Source organism: Thermobia domestica, chromosome 2, assembly GCF_964235325.1.
Source record: "Thermobia domestica chromosome 2, izTheDome1.hap1.1, whole genome shotgun sequence".
NCBI classification, from domain to species: Eukaryota; Metazoa; Arthropoda; class Insecta; order Zygentoma; family Lepismatidae; genus Thermobia; species Thermobia domestica.
In genome coordinates, this window is record NC_137455.1 from 17378289 (window position 1) to 17391612 (window position 13324).

Genomic DNA, 13324 nt, shown 5'->3' on the forward strand with positions numbered 1-13324 from the left:
TTTTATCATATAATTAGTTGTGCCTGAACCTTCGGCCCGTTGTACACTATAGGTTAAATTGTGCTTAATTAAAAGCTCTGATTGTTTACGTTTAACAATTTATGTAATTAATTAGTTTGTCCACCAATCAACACGTGGTTACACAAATACTAATGCTCAAATATCATAATGAAAGAAGGCAGCAACCGAAATTTTTACATTCCAGATCTTCTGTGAATTCAATAACACACGAAGAGTGAAAAAGTGAATGACAACCGGGACTCAAACCCGGAATTTCCGGCATACTGTGCCGATATGTTAACCACTACGCTACCGAGTCCGCCTCCCAGAACAGCCACACGGTCTCTCCTGTGATACAGGGGCCGCGGTGGCTCAGTGGTAGAGCGTTCACCTCTGGTGCTTGGGGTCCCGGGTTCGATCCCAGCCCCCGCCAAGTGAATTTTGTGGTGGACAAACACTGTGTGCGTGGGTTTTCTCGGGGTTCTCCCGTTTCCTCCCACTTTCTTCATTCCACCATTTCATCCCTTACTCATCATCACCGTCTCCTTTAGCCTAACCGGCATATCCGTGGGACGTAAAACTCAAAGATTTCATTTCATTTTCTCTCCTGTGATACAGAGCTTGTATCATAGTCTTAACTGCTGTGCTTGGACAATTCAGTGTCCATATATTGAGAACACCTTTTGACGGTTGTAATTTCGTATATAATAATAGAAGGAAGAAACAACCGATTTTCCTCCTCTTTGTGTTGTCTGAGTGGAGAGCACCTTGAGAACGGACTGGTGGCGTAGTGATTAACGCATCGGCACGGTAAGCCGGAGATTCCAGGTTCGAGTCCCGGTCCAGTAATTCACTTTTTATGTATTACTAATGCACAAATCTCAAAATGGTTACGGCTCTTGTCTTAATAATAAACGGCAAAGAGCATTCATGTTCAACATCATCCATATCCATTTTCAGATAATTAAACTAAAATAATCCAGTTTTGGTTGACTGCCAAGGTGATTTGAGGGTACTGGTCCCAGGAGGCCATAAATTTCATCTTGCCTTTGGCTCGATTATGGATAGTTAAATCACATTTTAGTCGCGATATTTTGTTTCTCCCTAAAATGTACCAATGGGAGGCGAGCACCGTATGTGATTCTCATTGTCTCACAGTAATTTCTGACAATGAGCATCATATATGATGCTCAAGAACCTGGATAAGTTAGTAATTTGTGATATTAAGCATGAGCATCATATATGTGCTCATAACTCCAGAGAAAAATAAGGTGAGCACCACATATGATGCTCATGGCAGTCAACCTGTTAAGTTGCCATTAAATCGTCACAATAGTCTTAAATCGGCCAAGTGCCTTAACTCTAGCGACATCTATTAATATGACTTCATTAAGAATTAGCGTGGCGCACTGAGACGTCTGAAACAATTAAATACATATTTGTCAAAAGTAGAAAAGCGTAAATTTATCATATAATGCGTAAAAGGTTTGAAACAATCAAATGCATACTTATGTAAAATAAAAAAAGCGTAAATTTCTGAAAAGTATAAAAGTATTTGACCCTTTTAAATTTTGATTTTTCAGATATATTGAGTTAACGGAAAGAATGGATCCAAATGCTTTACCGCCCGAGTGTACTCCAAACATTGATGGACCAAACGCTCAATCTGTTCCAAGAGAACAAACGATGCATTCCTTCCACACATTGTTCTGTAGACGATGCTTTAAATATGACTGTTTCTTGCACCGTAAGTACTTCCATAATCACTTGTTATGTAGAAGAAATGGCGAATATTGTACTTCTCGTACATTATAATTAAAGTTGTAGAATTTTCTTTTGTTGGAAATCTTTTATAACTTATAGATTTTACTAATATTTTAAGTGTTTTGCCCGACTGCAGATGTTAGCCCATTTACCTAACGTAGCTAGTCCGAATCACTAATACAATACAGCTATGATAAGATAGGTCGAGTCACTACTGCAATAGAGAGCTGTGGTAAGATAGAAGTCGGAATCACTAATACAATAGAACTATGGTAACATAGTAGGCTGAATCTAATGTAGTAGAGCTTGCTAAGACAGTAGGCCGAATCACTAACTCAGTAGAACTGTGGTAAAATAGTAATCGAATTACTAATGCAGTAGAACTGCGGTAAGATAGTAGGGCGAATCACTAATATAGTAGAGCTGTGATAAAATAGGCAGATCTTGATCATTACAATTAGAAAGAATATATAAAAACAGATAAGCAATGTTCTTCTCCTATCCTTGTTGAAGACAAGGCGATGTGGAGTTTACGTCAACATATTCAGTAGATGTCAATACAGCTGTTATAACCCCCCAGCTTTCCCCAAGTATATTTTACTGAGTTGAGTGAACCCCTGAGTCACTTTCAATGAGGGTAGAACGAGAAGTGAATTCCATCCCCACCGGGGATCAGCCGTCTTTTCATACACGTGGTCTGAGTGGAAGAACATCAAAGATACTACAGTAGTTTACCACAATAATCTGTAGGTCTCGTTCTACGAGAAAGGATCAAATCAAAAAAAGTGCAATACATTTTAGAATGTAACATTGAAAAGGAAATTTTTCGAAAGTGCATGCATACCACCTTGGAAGAATTCTTGTGATTGAGATTGTAGCAACTCGTGCACGGCATTTTTCACCTGTTCATTACTATTGAAATGCTTGCCTCCCATCGCTTCTTTGAGTCGTCCAAACGCATGAAGGTCAGTGGGGGCAAGATCTGGTGAATAGGGTGGATGAGAGACACATGAGAAATGCATCACCCTTGGCGTTGAAGCGACGCACAAGTTCTTCACAGGCGCCGACGCGACGATCTTTCAATTTAGCAATCAACTGACGTGTGACCCATATCTTGCAAACACCTTATTGAAATGCACAATGTGTTGAGCTGAACCAAAGCTAATGTTCATTATTGTAGTTATTTCTTTCAGCGTAATACGCTTGTTTTCTTTTAGAAGCTGTTCCGCTAACGCACTGCGTTCGTCGGTCACTACGCGGTGAGCCTGTCCCTGTCGAGGAGCATGCTTCACAAATGTTGTGCCACTTTTAAACTTCTTACACCACTCATATACTTGCTGCAGGGACAAACACGAATCACCTGCTGCCATCCTGCAATGAGTTTCAATTGGTTTCACACCTTCTCTGCTCAAAAACCGGATCACCGAACGTTGTTCTAACGCGGTGCATATGGACAATGTGGCGGCCATCTTGATACTGACGCTGCCGCGTTCGTCGTTCTTCCAGCAACACTCTGCACCTGTCGGTCATTAAGTACAACTCAAGGCATATTATTGCCACGTATCGAAACAGTCGTCCAACTTTACAAAATTTGATTGCATTTTTAAGGTTTTCATTTGATCCTCTCGTATATAAGTCTTGCTGCTGACAGAATTTAAATACAGTCAACCAGCTCACAGGAATTGAACCCGAGTCATCTGACTCATAAATAGAGGTTCTATTTACACTATGACATACCATCCAATTGTAAGTAAATACAGAAACTGGAAATTAAGGAATTTGGGTATATGAATGAGAAAATAGTTCGTGAACCTCAGTTTAATGTGATTATAAACACATTGAAAGTAGCTTTATCAATGGAGTTTCGAGGTAAATAGTAATAATAAAAAAATAAATCAAAGTTGACACTTTGGTTTCCTGATAGAAATTAGACATAATAAATACAGTTGTTCAATTTGCTTATGGAAGCTATATGATGCAACGTAAGCAATACTCTTTCTTCTCTAAATGCAATCATTACAGTTTACAAAAATGTCATGCTCATTTCTTAGTTTTAATTATTATAATTGTGTGGGTTTTACTATTATTATAAAATTGTAATAATTTTCGAGATATGTGAAGTTTGCCGTTTCAGGCTTCATTCGCCGATTTTCCCCGTATGTGTTACGACATGATTGTTGAACAAATAAGTAAATACTCGCTGCCAAAATATGTACATTTCCTCGTAATCGCTTACATAAACTCATTGGTTTAAGTTCATATCGTCGAAATTAGACGATTTGAAAGTGTGTTCTTCGAAGCTTTTATCTCTACTAGCCGCTCCTTCCGTTTATTAAAATAAATAAATTGAATTCTATGTGTTTAATGAACACAGACTAATAATTTCAATTTTGCTTATTAAGGAGAGGCGAATGACTTAGATTGAGATCTCTGTGATATGTAATGGATGATACACATCGTATATGTTCTGATCAAAGAAATAAGAGGATCCGGATTTTTGTTGTAAGAGAAATATCCCCTTTCCGGGTTAAACGACGCATAGATTCAAGTTAGAAAGTGCGCTAAAAACTGTCTGGTCTATTTGCATTCGTTAATAATTTTTCTCTTTCTATGTTCGTAGGATATGTGCTCAGCTAAAGACAAGAAAAATAAAGTTTTTTTAGTTTATTTATTTGAGCCGTGCTACAAGAACCTTACAACGAGGATTTAATGAAGCCAGCAAACAGATTTAGTAGACATACTGCTCGCTATTCCGGCTTCAATTTCGCTGGGAAACATATGATTTTCAGTATTGATTTATCATTGCGACCTAACTGACGACGACCTCTTGAATTGAGATGCAGCGAACTCCGGTCTGGAATGGCGATGAGAGCTTGTGTTCTTACCACACATCATTCAGCTGAATTTCGCCATTTGTTGGACTATAGCGCTGGGAATAGGTGGTTACTGTGCTGGCAAAACAAGTCCGAGATATGGCGTACTAATACAATTTCATTCTTTGAAATTCAGTGAGTAAAAAATGTATTGGGGTAAATCTATTATTGCCTACTTTTCTTCAATATACAGGGTGAGGCAAAGGTCTGGATACACCCCTTTAAATGTCGAATGGTGTGAGGAATCATAATGTTTGCTTGGGGTGTCTATATATGGGGGCGCAACTTATAGAAGCTGTGGCGACAGCGGCGGCCGTCTTGAAATCCACTACCTTGGATTTGGGTTACTTTTTCAAATGGAAAGGGGGTCATGTCGAATATTGTAGACTGCCTTTTTCTGAGGAATACATCTGTACATTTGCGATATCTTTATTTGTGTAGGAGTTATGACCTGTTAAAGTTTGGGACACTCGCGAGTCACTCAATATGACCTCCATTGCTCTGGATACACAATCGGAGTCTTTTTTGCCAGTCCTACTGCACACGTCGCAGGATCTGTGGGTCAACAGAGACCTCCTCAATACGCCGGCAGAGATGGGCTACATTGTTGACTTTTACCTCATACACAAAATTGATTTCAAACGACCTCACAGATAAAAGTCAAGAGGTGTGAGATCAGGGGACCATGGTGGCAATTGTATAGGACCCTTCCTACCTATCCAGTGACCTGGAAACTGTTCATCCAGAAACTGTCTGACCTCACAAGTAAACCTTACGTTTGGGTGAATCGAGTTGCTGACTGAGACACATATGAGAAAGTAGTACTAAATGTGGTCAGTATTTCAGTGAAGTTGTAGGTGCGAAGCTCCAGGGGTTTAGGAGATACAGCTACCAGAACATCACATGGAAGTACAGAATAGTCTTCATACAGTTGGAGGTAAAAGTCCTGTAAGACTTCTTGTAACGACAAAAGGTGAATAACAAATATATGGGTACATATTAGGACTAGAGGGAAGTCATATAGTAAGGGTATGCCTGACGGCGGCCATCTTGAAATCCGCCATTTTGAATTAAGGTTAAGTTTCTAAAATAGGAATAGGGTCATGTGATACATGATTTACGGCGCAAATTTAATCAGAAGAACAATGGTGACGTTAATTTTGATTTACGCGCAATTGGTAAAAAGTTACAGGGAAATTAAATATTGTTGCAGCATATGTATTAGAAATAGATGTGAACAGGATACAAGAAAAACAACGAAATGGCGTGCAAGTACAGCATCAAACAACTAACATTGTAACGCCACCATTGTATTTCTGATTAACTTCTAGCCCGAAGTCAGCTATTGTATTACTCTATTCCCATTTAATTTTGTGCTGATTAATGATAAAGCAAAAATGATTATACCGTTGGATTTATGGTAAAATTAGCTATTAATAAGGTGTCACTGTTATGCGTTTGTTTAAAACTTTTGTCTGATTCAAAATGGCGGATGTAATGTACCATTACAGTTGAAAGTAATGGCAATTTTTTTTTACGCACCCTGTACCTAGTAATTTTTTTTTTATTATTCAATTTCGGTTTAGCTACACAATTTATTTACTCCCTTTACTTCGAATTAAATACAATGAATCGAAAGGTTTCTTTAATAACCATATTCCCACTGTATAATATATTTATTTACATTTTGATTAAGTGTAAATCCCATTTTCTGATATATAAGTTGAAAAGTTTCAAGGTTTACCATTCTGACGTCATACCGAAACATAGTTCTGTCATTGGATATAAATTTTCTTAATTTCAGACCAATGTAGAATTTAGTCAGGTACCTAACCTTTTCCCTCACCCCCTCTCAGTAGTCCATAGTCACTTTCAGATCCGGTTATATCTGGATTTACCAAATTTCCATTCGCTTTGTAATTTCCGCGGCTAAAGTTTTCTTTCTGATTGGAGGAATTCTCCTACCTCTGGCTTTTTCGGCGCAATGTTATCGGAATAATCAAGAACGACTCTACGAGCACAGCCGTGGAAATCAACTACGCTATACTGGCTGGTAAAGACGTGGATTTCGAGTGTAAAACAGGTAAAATTTAGACTAAATGTCATCGTAAACGTCGTGTGATCAATCAGGAGCCAGGAAACCCATATTTTTGTTGAAAGAACTGCAAAACCAGGGGAAAATATCTGATTCAGGATTTCGGTTTGCAGGAAGCCATGTTTGCTGCCCAGATAGGATAGACAATATAGGAAAGTGATTTTTTTTATCTTTTCAAATTCAATTAGGGATTAGGGAAATTACGACCTGATTAGTGCATGTTGGTCGTGTATTAAGTAAATGTGAATTATTATTATTTATTTCGTAATTGCATGTATGTAGTAGGTTTAATAGTACTGTAAATAATCATAATGGCAGCTTAAGTTAGTTCAAAAGGGCTCCTATCCCCTTTTCTGAATTGAACCGGTTCTAGCGGGGGAATGGGTTAGTTATTGTTCGTTTTAGGGCCTTTTCCCCTTTTAGGGGAAGGGACCCTCCATAAACTTCGTTAAGGTGCCCCCCGGGCATCAACTTTTGGTAGTCATTATGTAAACAATTGGTCAGGTCAATTGGACCTAGTGTTTACCTTTCTCATTTTGCCCCCTCTAAATTAAATAGAGCCGACGGTATATATCAGAAGGGAGTATTTATTTTGTCAACATGCATGTAACTAAATGGTGCATGTTTGGTTTAGTTAGTTGTTTTTATGTATAGGATTAGCAGTGGTGTATGTAGTTAGTAGTCTTGTGTGAGTGTGTGAATTTTCGATTTGGACAGTGTATAAATATGTGTTAATTTAGTACCATTTTCCTAACAGAAATAAACCAGAGTAAATATTAAATTTCTGATTAATGAGTACAAGTATACATTTCAGTACACGGTAAATTATGCCTCCACTACAGCGCCACAGCGTCCGGTTTCGGTACTCAATTGTTTGTTGACAATACGACATCGCATAACTTAGTGATCTAGGTTGTTGGATTTTAGTCATTTATTCAAAAATTACTTTCATTGGACATGGATTTCGGGTCAGATGAGTATACCTTCGTATAAAATAGCATGAGATCTTACTGTACTGAAAATTTCAGCTTGCTAGGGTCAGTAGAAATTGAAATATCCGCCGAAATAAAGAATACCTATTTTCTTAATAGAAGTAAAGCCCGTATGCTGTTACTGTTTGGTTCAAAATGTAGTATTAAATTCTTTTTTCCCGTGGCTGTCGAAAATTCCATTGTTGCTTCAGTTTTATCAACAAATCAGAAATAGATTAATCATTGACAATTTAACTTTCCGTAAATACATGTATGATTTTTTTTTTTTTTTTTAAACCTGCAAGGTAAATACAATTTGGGTGCTTCGAAATAAAGAGTACGTGGTTCGATGAATGTGATCGTGTGGTGGTTTGAGCGTGATAGATTGTGATAGTTATATATATATATATATATTTATTACTGCGTAATGTAGATATGTGTATGGCCTGCGTGTAAAATGTACGAAATAGGGTGTTTATAAAATATTACTTCGTGCGAAAATTAGTAGATAATGAATGAACGTAATGATATGTTAATAATATGATATATAATATGAACGAGATGACGACCCCTATATTTAAATGGATAGGCCTAGTGAATTTTATATAGTGAAAATATGAATATGTTTACGAAAAAAAAAAAAAATCTCTCGCGTTTTGACTTCCACACCAGTGCATTCATCCAACCGAGTTTGCTACTTGAATGTAAATTATAGTTGGGAATTGTGTGTTACTTTGCATTTATGTACCTCATAATAACAGCCCCAGATCTTAAGCCTTTCAATAGATAGAGTAGTATCATGTGGGAATTACTTCTAAAGGATGACAGACATGATAATTAAGAAAACCAACTGCTATATCCTGTGATCATCGAAAAGTACAGGTTTCGGTCATTTGTATCTTTAGCATTCATAGCCTCTCCGAGATTTTTTTTTTTGTTTTTGTTGCTTACCTTATTTATTTATTGTGCAGTGTTCATATAACTCAGTTCGGACTATCCGATTAAATTAACTGCTACTAAATGTAGCGTACCCGGACGTCGACCCCTAGTCCCCTTAAGTATTTTCATGTCTTTTCTTAGTTTAATTAGATGAGGGAAATTAACGACGTCCCAGACGGTGGCATGTCTGCGCTGGGTAGCCATCGGTGATGTTTCGGTAATTGAAATCACCGATCCAAAATTCAGTTTATTTATTTAATTTTTTTTTAATTTTGGCAAATCACTAATTAGGGATACCTTAGCTATTACTCTAATTTCATCCCTATTCTGGAATCTTCTAGTTTCCAAGAGGTCGGATGATTTTTTTTTTTTTTCTTGAAATTCTAAATTAGCGCCTTCTCTAACCTTCCGGACGATTTCCGGGAACCTGCTGGTTTGGGCCGGATACGGGGATCGGATTTCAATCTTACAACCAAACTCTTGTGGGATTGGGATCTGATGGACACAGAACTTGCATCCTTGGCAGCAGGTCGTTCCTTGAGTCTACGTATTTGAGTAGACCACCCTTTTGGCATGTTAAGAATATTTTGGCTATGGATTTGTCGAGATAGAAATTCGACTTTTGTCTTTGTAGCGTTAGTTATTTCTCACTTAAGTCTTTGGCGCCACTATTCTTCGTCTTCCTTCTTCTCTATCTCTCTCTGTCTTCATTACTTCGAGATTTTTTTTTTTTTTTTAATTTTTCAACCTTGCCCCCCCCCCCCCCCCCCCGATTTCTGAAACTCATGAAAACGTACAATATTTCATATCACTTATTTCGATCGTATGTACTAACTGAGACATCGAGGGATGCAATTCGTGGAGGTATTGCAGCACATCTCGGGACCATTTTCGCGATATTCAATCCACCACTGGAGAAATTGATGGGAAGGTACACTATGCTTTCGGATTCCTAGAAACATTTGTTATTCATGGATCATACAAATTATATCCATTGACAACTGATTTCTGGTTTTTATTTCTATTGATTGGTCATATAGTGTGTATGTATTAGTAGTCTGGGCCCACTAGTTTCCAATAACATTGATTTTTTTTTTATATACATCTATATATGTGCTTACATAGTTTTAAAAGTTACGTGCCTGCTCAATTTGTTACATTTCCACCTCTTATGTCACTAAATAACACCAACTATTTTTTATATATATATATGCGGATCTTTAGTAAATTGAAAATGATTATTGATTATCGGGTTTATACATAGAAAGTACAATGTTGCAACCTTATGAGAGAAAAAAGTGAATTTTGATAGTCAGGGTTTTTGTTTTGTCTTTGAGCCAATAAAATATAAACATTTATAAAATATGAATACTTGTCGAATATGAACGGTTATGTAAAATTTAAACGTCGACAAAATACTACGATGGATATTAAAGTAAAATTTATTGTATTGAATAATATGAATATATATATACGAGTATGTATGTAATGGGCTCGGTATTTACCCTGGTTTTGTTTAGGTTGCCATAGGTTTTTGACACCCGACCGTTACCAACTATTTGTGACATATAGTGTTACCGCGTATATTGTAATAAATTACATTTTGTTGAGTGGTTACTGATGTCTGTAACTATTAAAGTTGAATATAATGTTAAATACCGCATGTAAGTAAAACGAGTAGCAGGTCGTAAGATAAGTAAAATAACCCTAATCCTCATCCAAATTTATTCGCAAGATCAAAGTGAAATTAATAACCTACGAAACAGTGTGCCCCACCAACGAATCTTCTATCAGTAGACTCTGAAACAAATCCTTCCCCTACGATCAGAAATTTAACTATTCAGTGACTAGAATCTTTTGACTACAAGATCTATACTATAAAGAAAATTACTGGTCTTAAAGTTAATGAAGAGAAATTTAGTTGATAACTTAATGTGAATACCGGAATATGGAAATATGTTTTCAATGTCTGTGACTGGATTCAAAATTTTTTTAACCTTGATAAACTTTGAAATTTTATATTGAGTGCGTCGAGTGACGAAATGAGAAATATAAATATATATATATATGATATGAAGCGACTATTTGTCTATAGCTAAAACAAAAACAATTAAACACTCTCATGGACACAAACCACAGTGCGAAAAGAGAGTTGGAAAAAGGAGCTATTATCGATGTGAGAACAAAGACTCATAAAATCGTCGAAATGTCTCCTCTTGGGACAGAGACCTAATAAAATGTTACTAAAGTGTTTTTTTTTTTTTAGAATGATTAACCAATTATATATATATATATTTTTTTTATTTATTTTTTCTTTCTTTTTCCGCAACGATATATATATATATTCATTACATTGAATCCTAAATGTATTGATCTTTGAATTTTTTTATTTTTGTCTTTCATTTTTTTTTTTTTTTTTTTTTTTTTTTTTTTTTTTTTTTTTTTTTTTTGTCAAATTCTCTTTTATGTAATTCAACTTTTAATATATATATAGGAAGAGAAATGTGTTATTTGGTCTTGATAAAATTAGCGAATTTCTATGCATGTTAATAAAACATTCTTTCCATGTATTAAATTTTTTCCCTGTTATGTCCAACTAATTTTTCTTTTATTGAAATGTAATAAATGTATATAGTAATGTAGTTAGGTTAGTTTAATTTAACTAAATACAACCCGAAGTATACATTGTCCTGTATGAATGTGTGTGTGAGTGAAATGTAGGTTTAGTATTAAGTGCATCCATTATTTTGACATATATGTGTGATTTATTATAATTAATGGTAGTTATCAATTAAACTCATTGAATGTTAATACTAACTTAAGTTGGCTCTATGAAGGAAGTAAAAAGGACTGAAGTAGCCTGAACGAATGATCAGCATGGGAGAACTGTGAGAGTCAAAATCTTCTACGAATATGTAATACTCTGATTTTTTTTTTTTCTTTGTGGTCGATTCTAACATGCCATCAACTTCGTCGTTTATTTTTCAAATATTGGATATTAGTCTAGAACTTCTGGAAATATTGAATAAACTGTAGAATTAAACTTTCTCATCTATCTCAGATCTAGATAGGGATAATTTGGTAGTTAGGGTTAAATGGATCTAGATCGGGGATGTATGGGTTAACATGTGTCTACCCTTGATCACCTTAATACCAAATATTAACCCAATAGCTATTGGAATTCGATAATTATTCACTTTTCTTTACCATATTTTTCAAAATATTCAGTAACAGCTTCCTCTTTATCACCTTCTTACTTTACCTCTTTCCTTTTCTATTTTCCTTTTCCTTTCTTCATCTTCTTCTTCTATTTTTTAATAAAACTGAAAAGGGGGTCGTGACTGGGAATCCTAGATGTAATAAACACGGTCATGTATTTAGTTATTTTATTTCATTCTCTTTAGAAGTCCGATAAAAAGTTTTCTCGTTTCAATCGAATCTAGTATGTTCAAAATTAAGAAACGGTGGTTTCTATGGCAACGACGACTTTCCCTTTTACACGGATTTGAACATGGCCGCCATCAAGGCAACTCTTACGATAGACCTAATAGTTATCCACCTGCTTTTTATTTAATTATTATCATTAACACAAAATTTACAAGGTGGGGTAAAGGACTAATACATATGCTGCAACAATATTTAATTTCCCTGTAACTTTTTACCTATTGCGCGTAAATCAAAATTAACGTCACCATTGTTCTTCTGATTAAATTTGCGCCGTAAATCATGTATCACATGACCCTATTCCTATTTTAAAAACTTAACCTTAATTCAAAATGGCGGATTTCAAGATGGCCGCCGTCAGGTATACCCTTACTATATGACTTCCCCCTAGTCCTAATATGTACCCATATATTTGTTATTCACCTTTTGTCGTTACAAGAGGTCTTACAGAGCTTTTACCTCCAACTGTATGAAGACTATTCTGTACTTCCATATGATGTTCTGGTAGCTTTATATCCTAAACCCTTGGAGCTTCGCACCTACAACTTCACTGAAATACTGACCACATTTAGTACTACTTTCTCATATGTGTCTCAGTCAGCAACTCGATTCACCCAAACGTAAGGTTTACTTGTCAGTAGCATAATGGGGAGGTGCACTGCCCAGTTGGAAGAAAGTTGGGAAATCACCCTGCGGATTCAACAACGGTGGAAACATATAATCACGGAGCATATTAAGATACCTCTCCCCATTCAAGGTTCCATTAATAAACACCGGACCCACGATTTTTGTCCCAAATCCCACACCAAATCATCACTTTTCCACAATCAGCACTTTTACAGGGATCCACCCACGAGGGGTTTGCATCTGACCGATAACGGTGATTTTGTTTGTTTACTTCACTTTGCACATAAAAGTTAGCTTTGTTACTGAACAAAACCTATGAAGTTTGGATTACTGCCGCACTGATCCAGAGCTCATTCTGCAAACTGTAACCGCCGATCAGGGTCATTCTCGGAGAGATGATGTTGCAACTGTAACTTGTACAGGTGCCATTGGTGTGTGTTGCACCATTGACGCAGGATTGAACGCTGACTGACACTGGATATTGCTGATAACTGGCGCGTACTGCGATGTGGACTTTTCATAACCGATGCCACAATTGCTGTTCAGTCTCTTCGTTGGTGGCTGTTCTTGGACGTCCACTGCGTGGCTTGTCCGCCACAGAACCTGTTGCA

General features: G+C 36.4%; 1 protein-coding gene across 2 annotated transcripts in view; it reads left to right on the top strand.

Annotated features, from left to right (window-relative positions):
• E(z) (histone-lysine N-methyltransferase E(z)) overlaps positions 1 to 13324 on the top strand; it is an 88212-nt gene that overhangs the window by 22391 nt on the left and 52497 nt on the right. For both annotated transcript variants that reach the window (XM_081739569.1, XM_081739579.1), the window contains exon 5: positions 1584 to 1747. In XM_081739569.1, coding sequence (XP_081595695.1) covers positions 1584 to 1747 — 164 coding nt within the window. The remainder of the gene's footprint in view (positions 1 to 1583; positions 1748 to 13324) is intronic.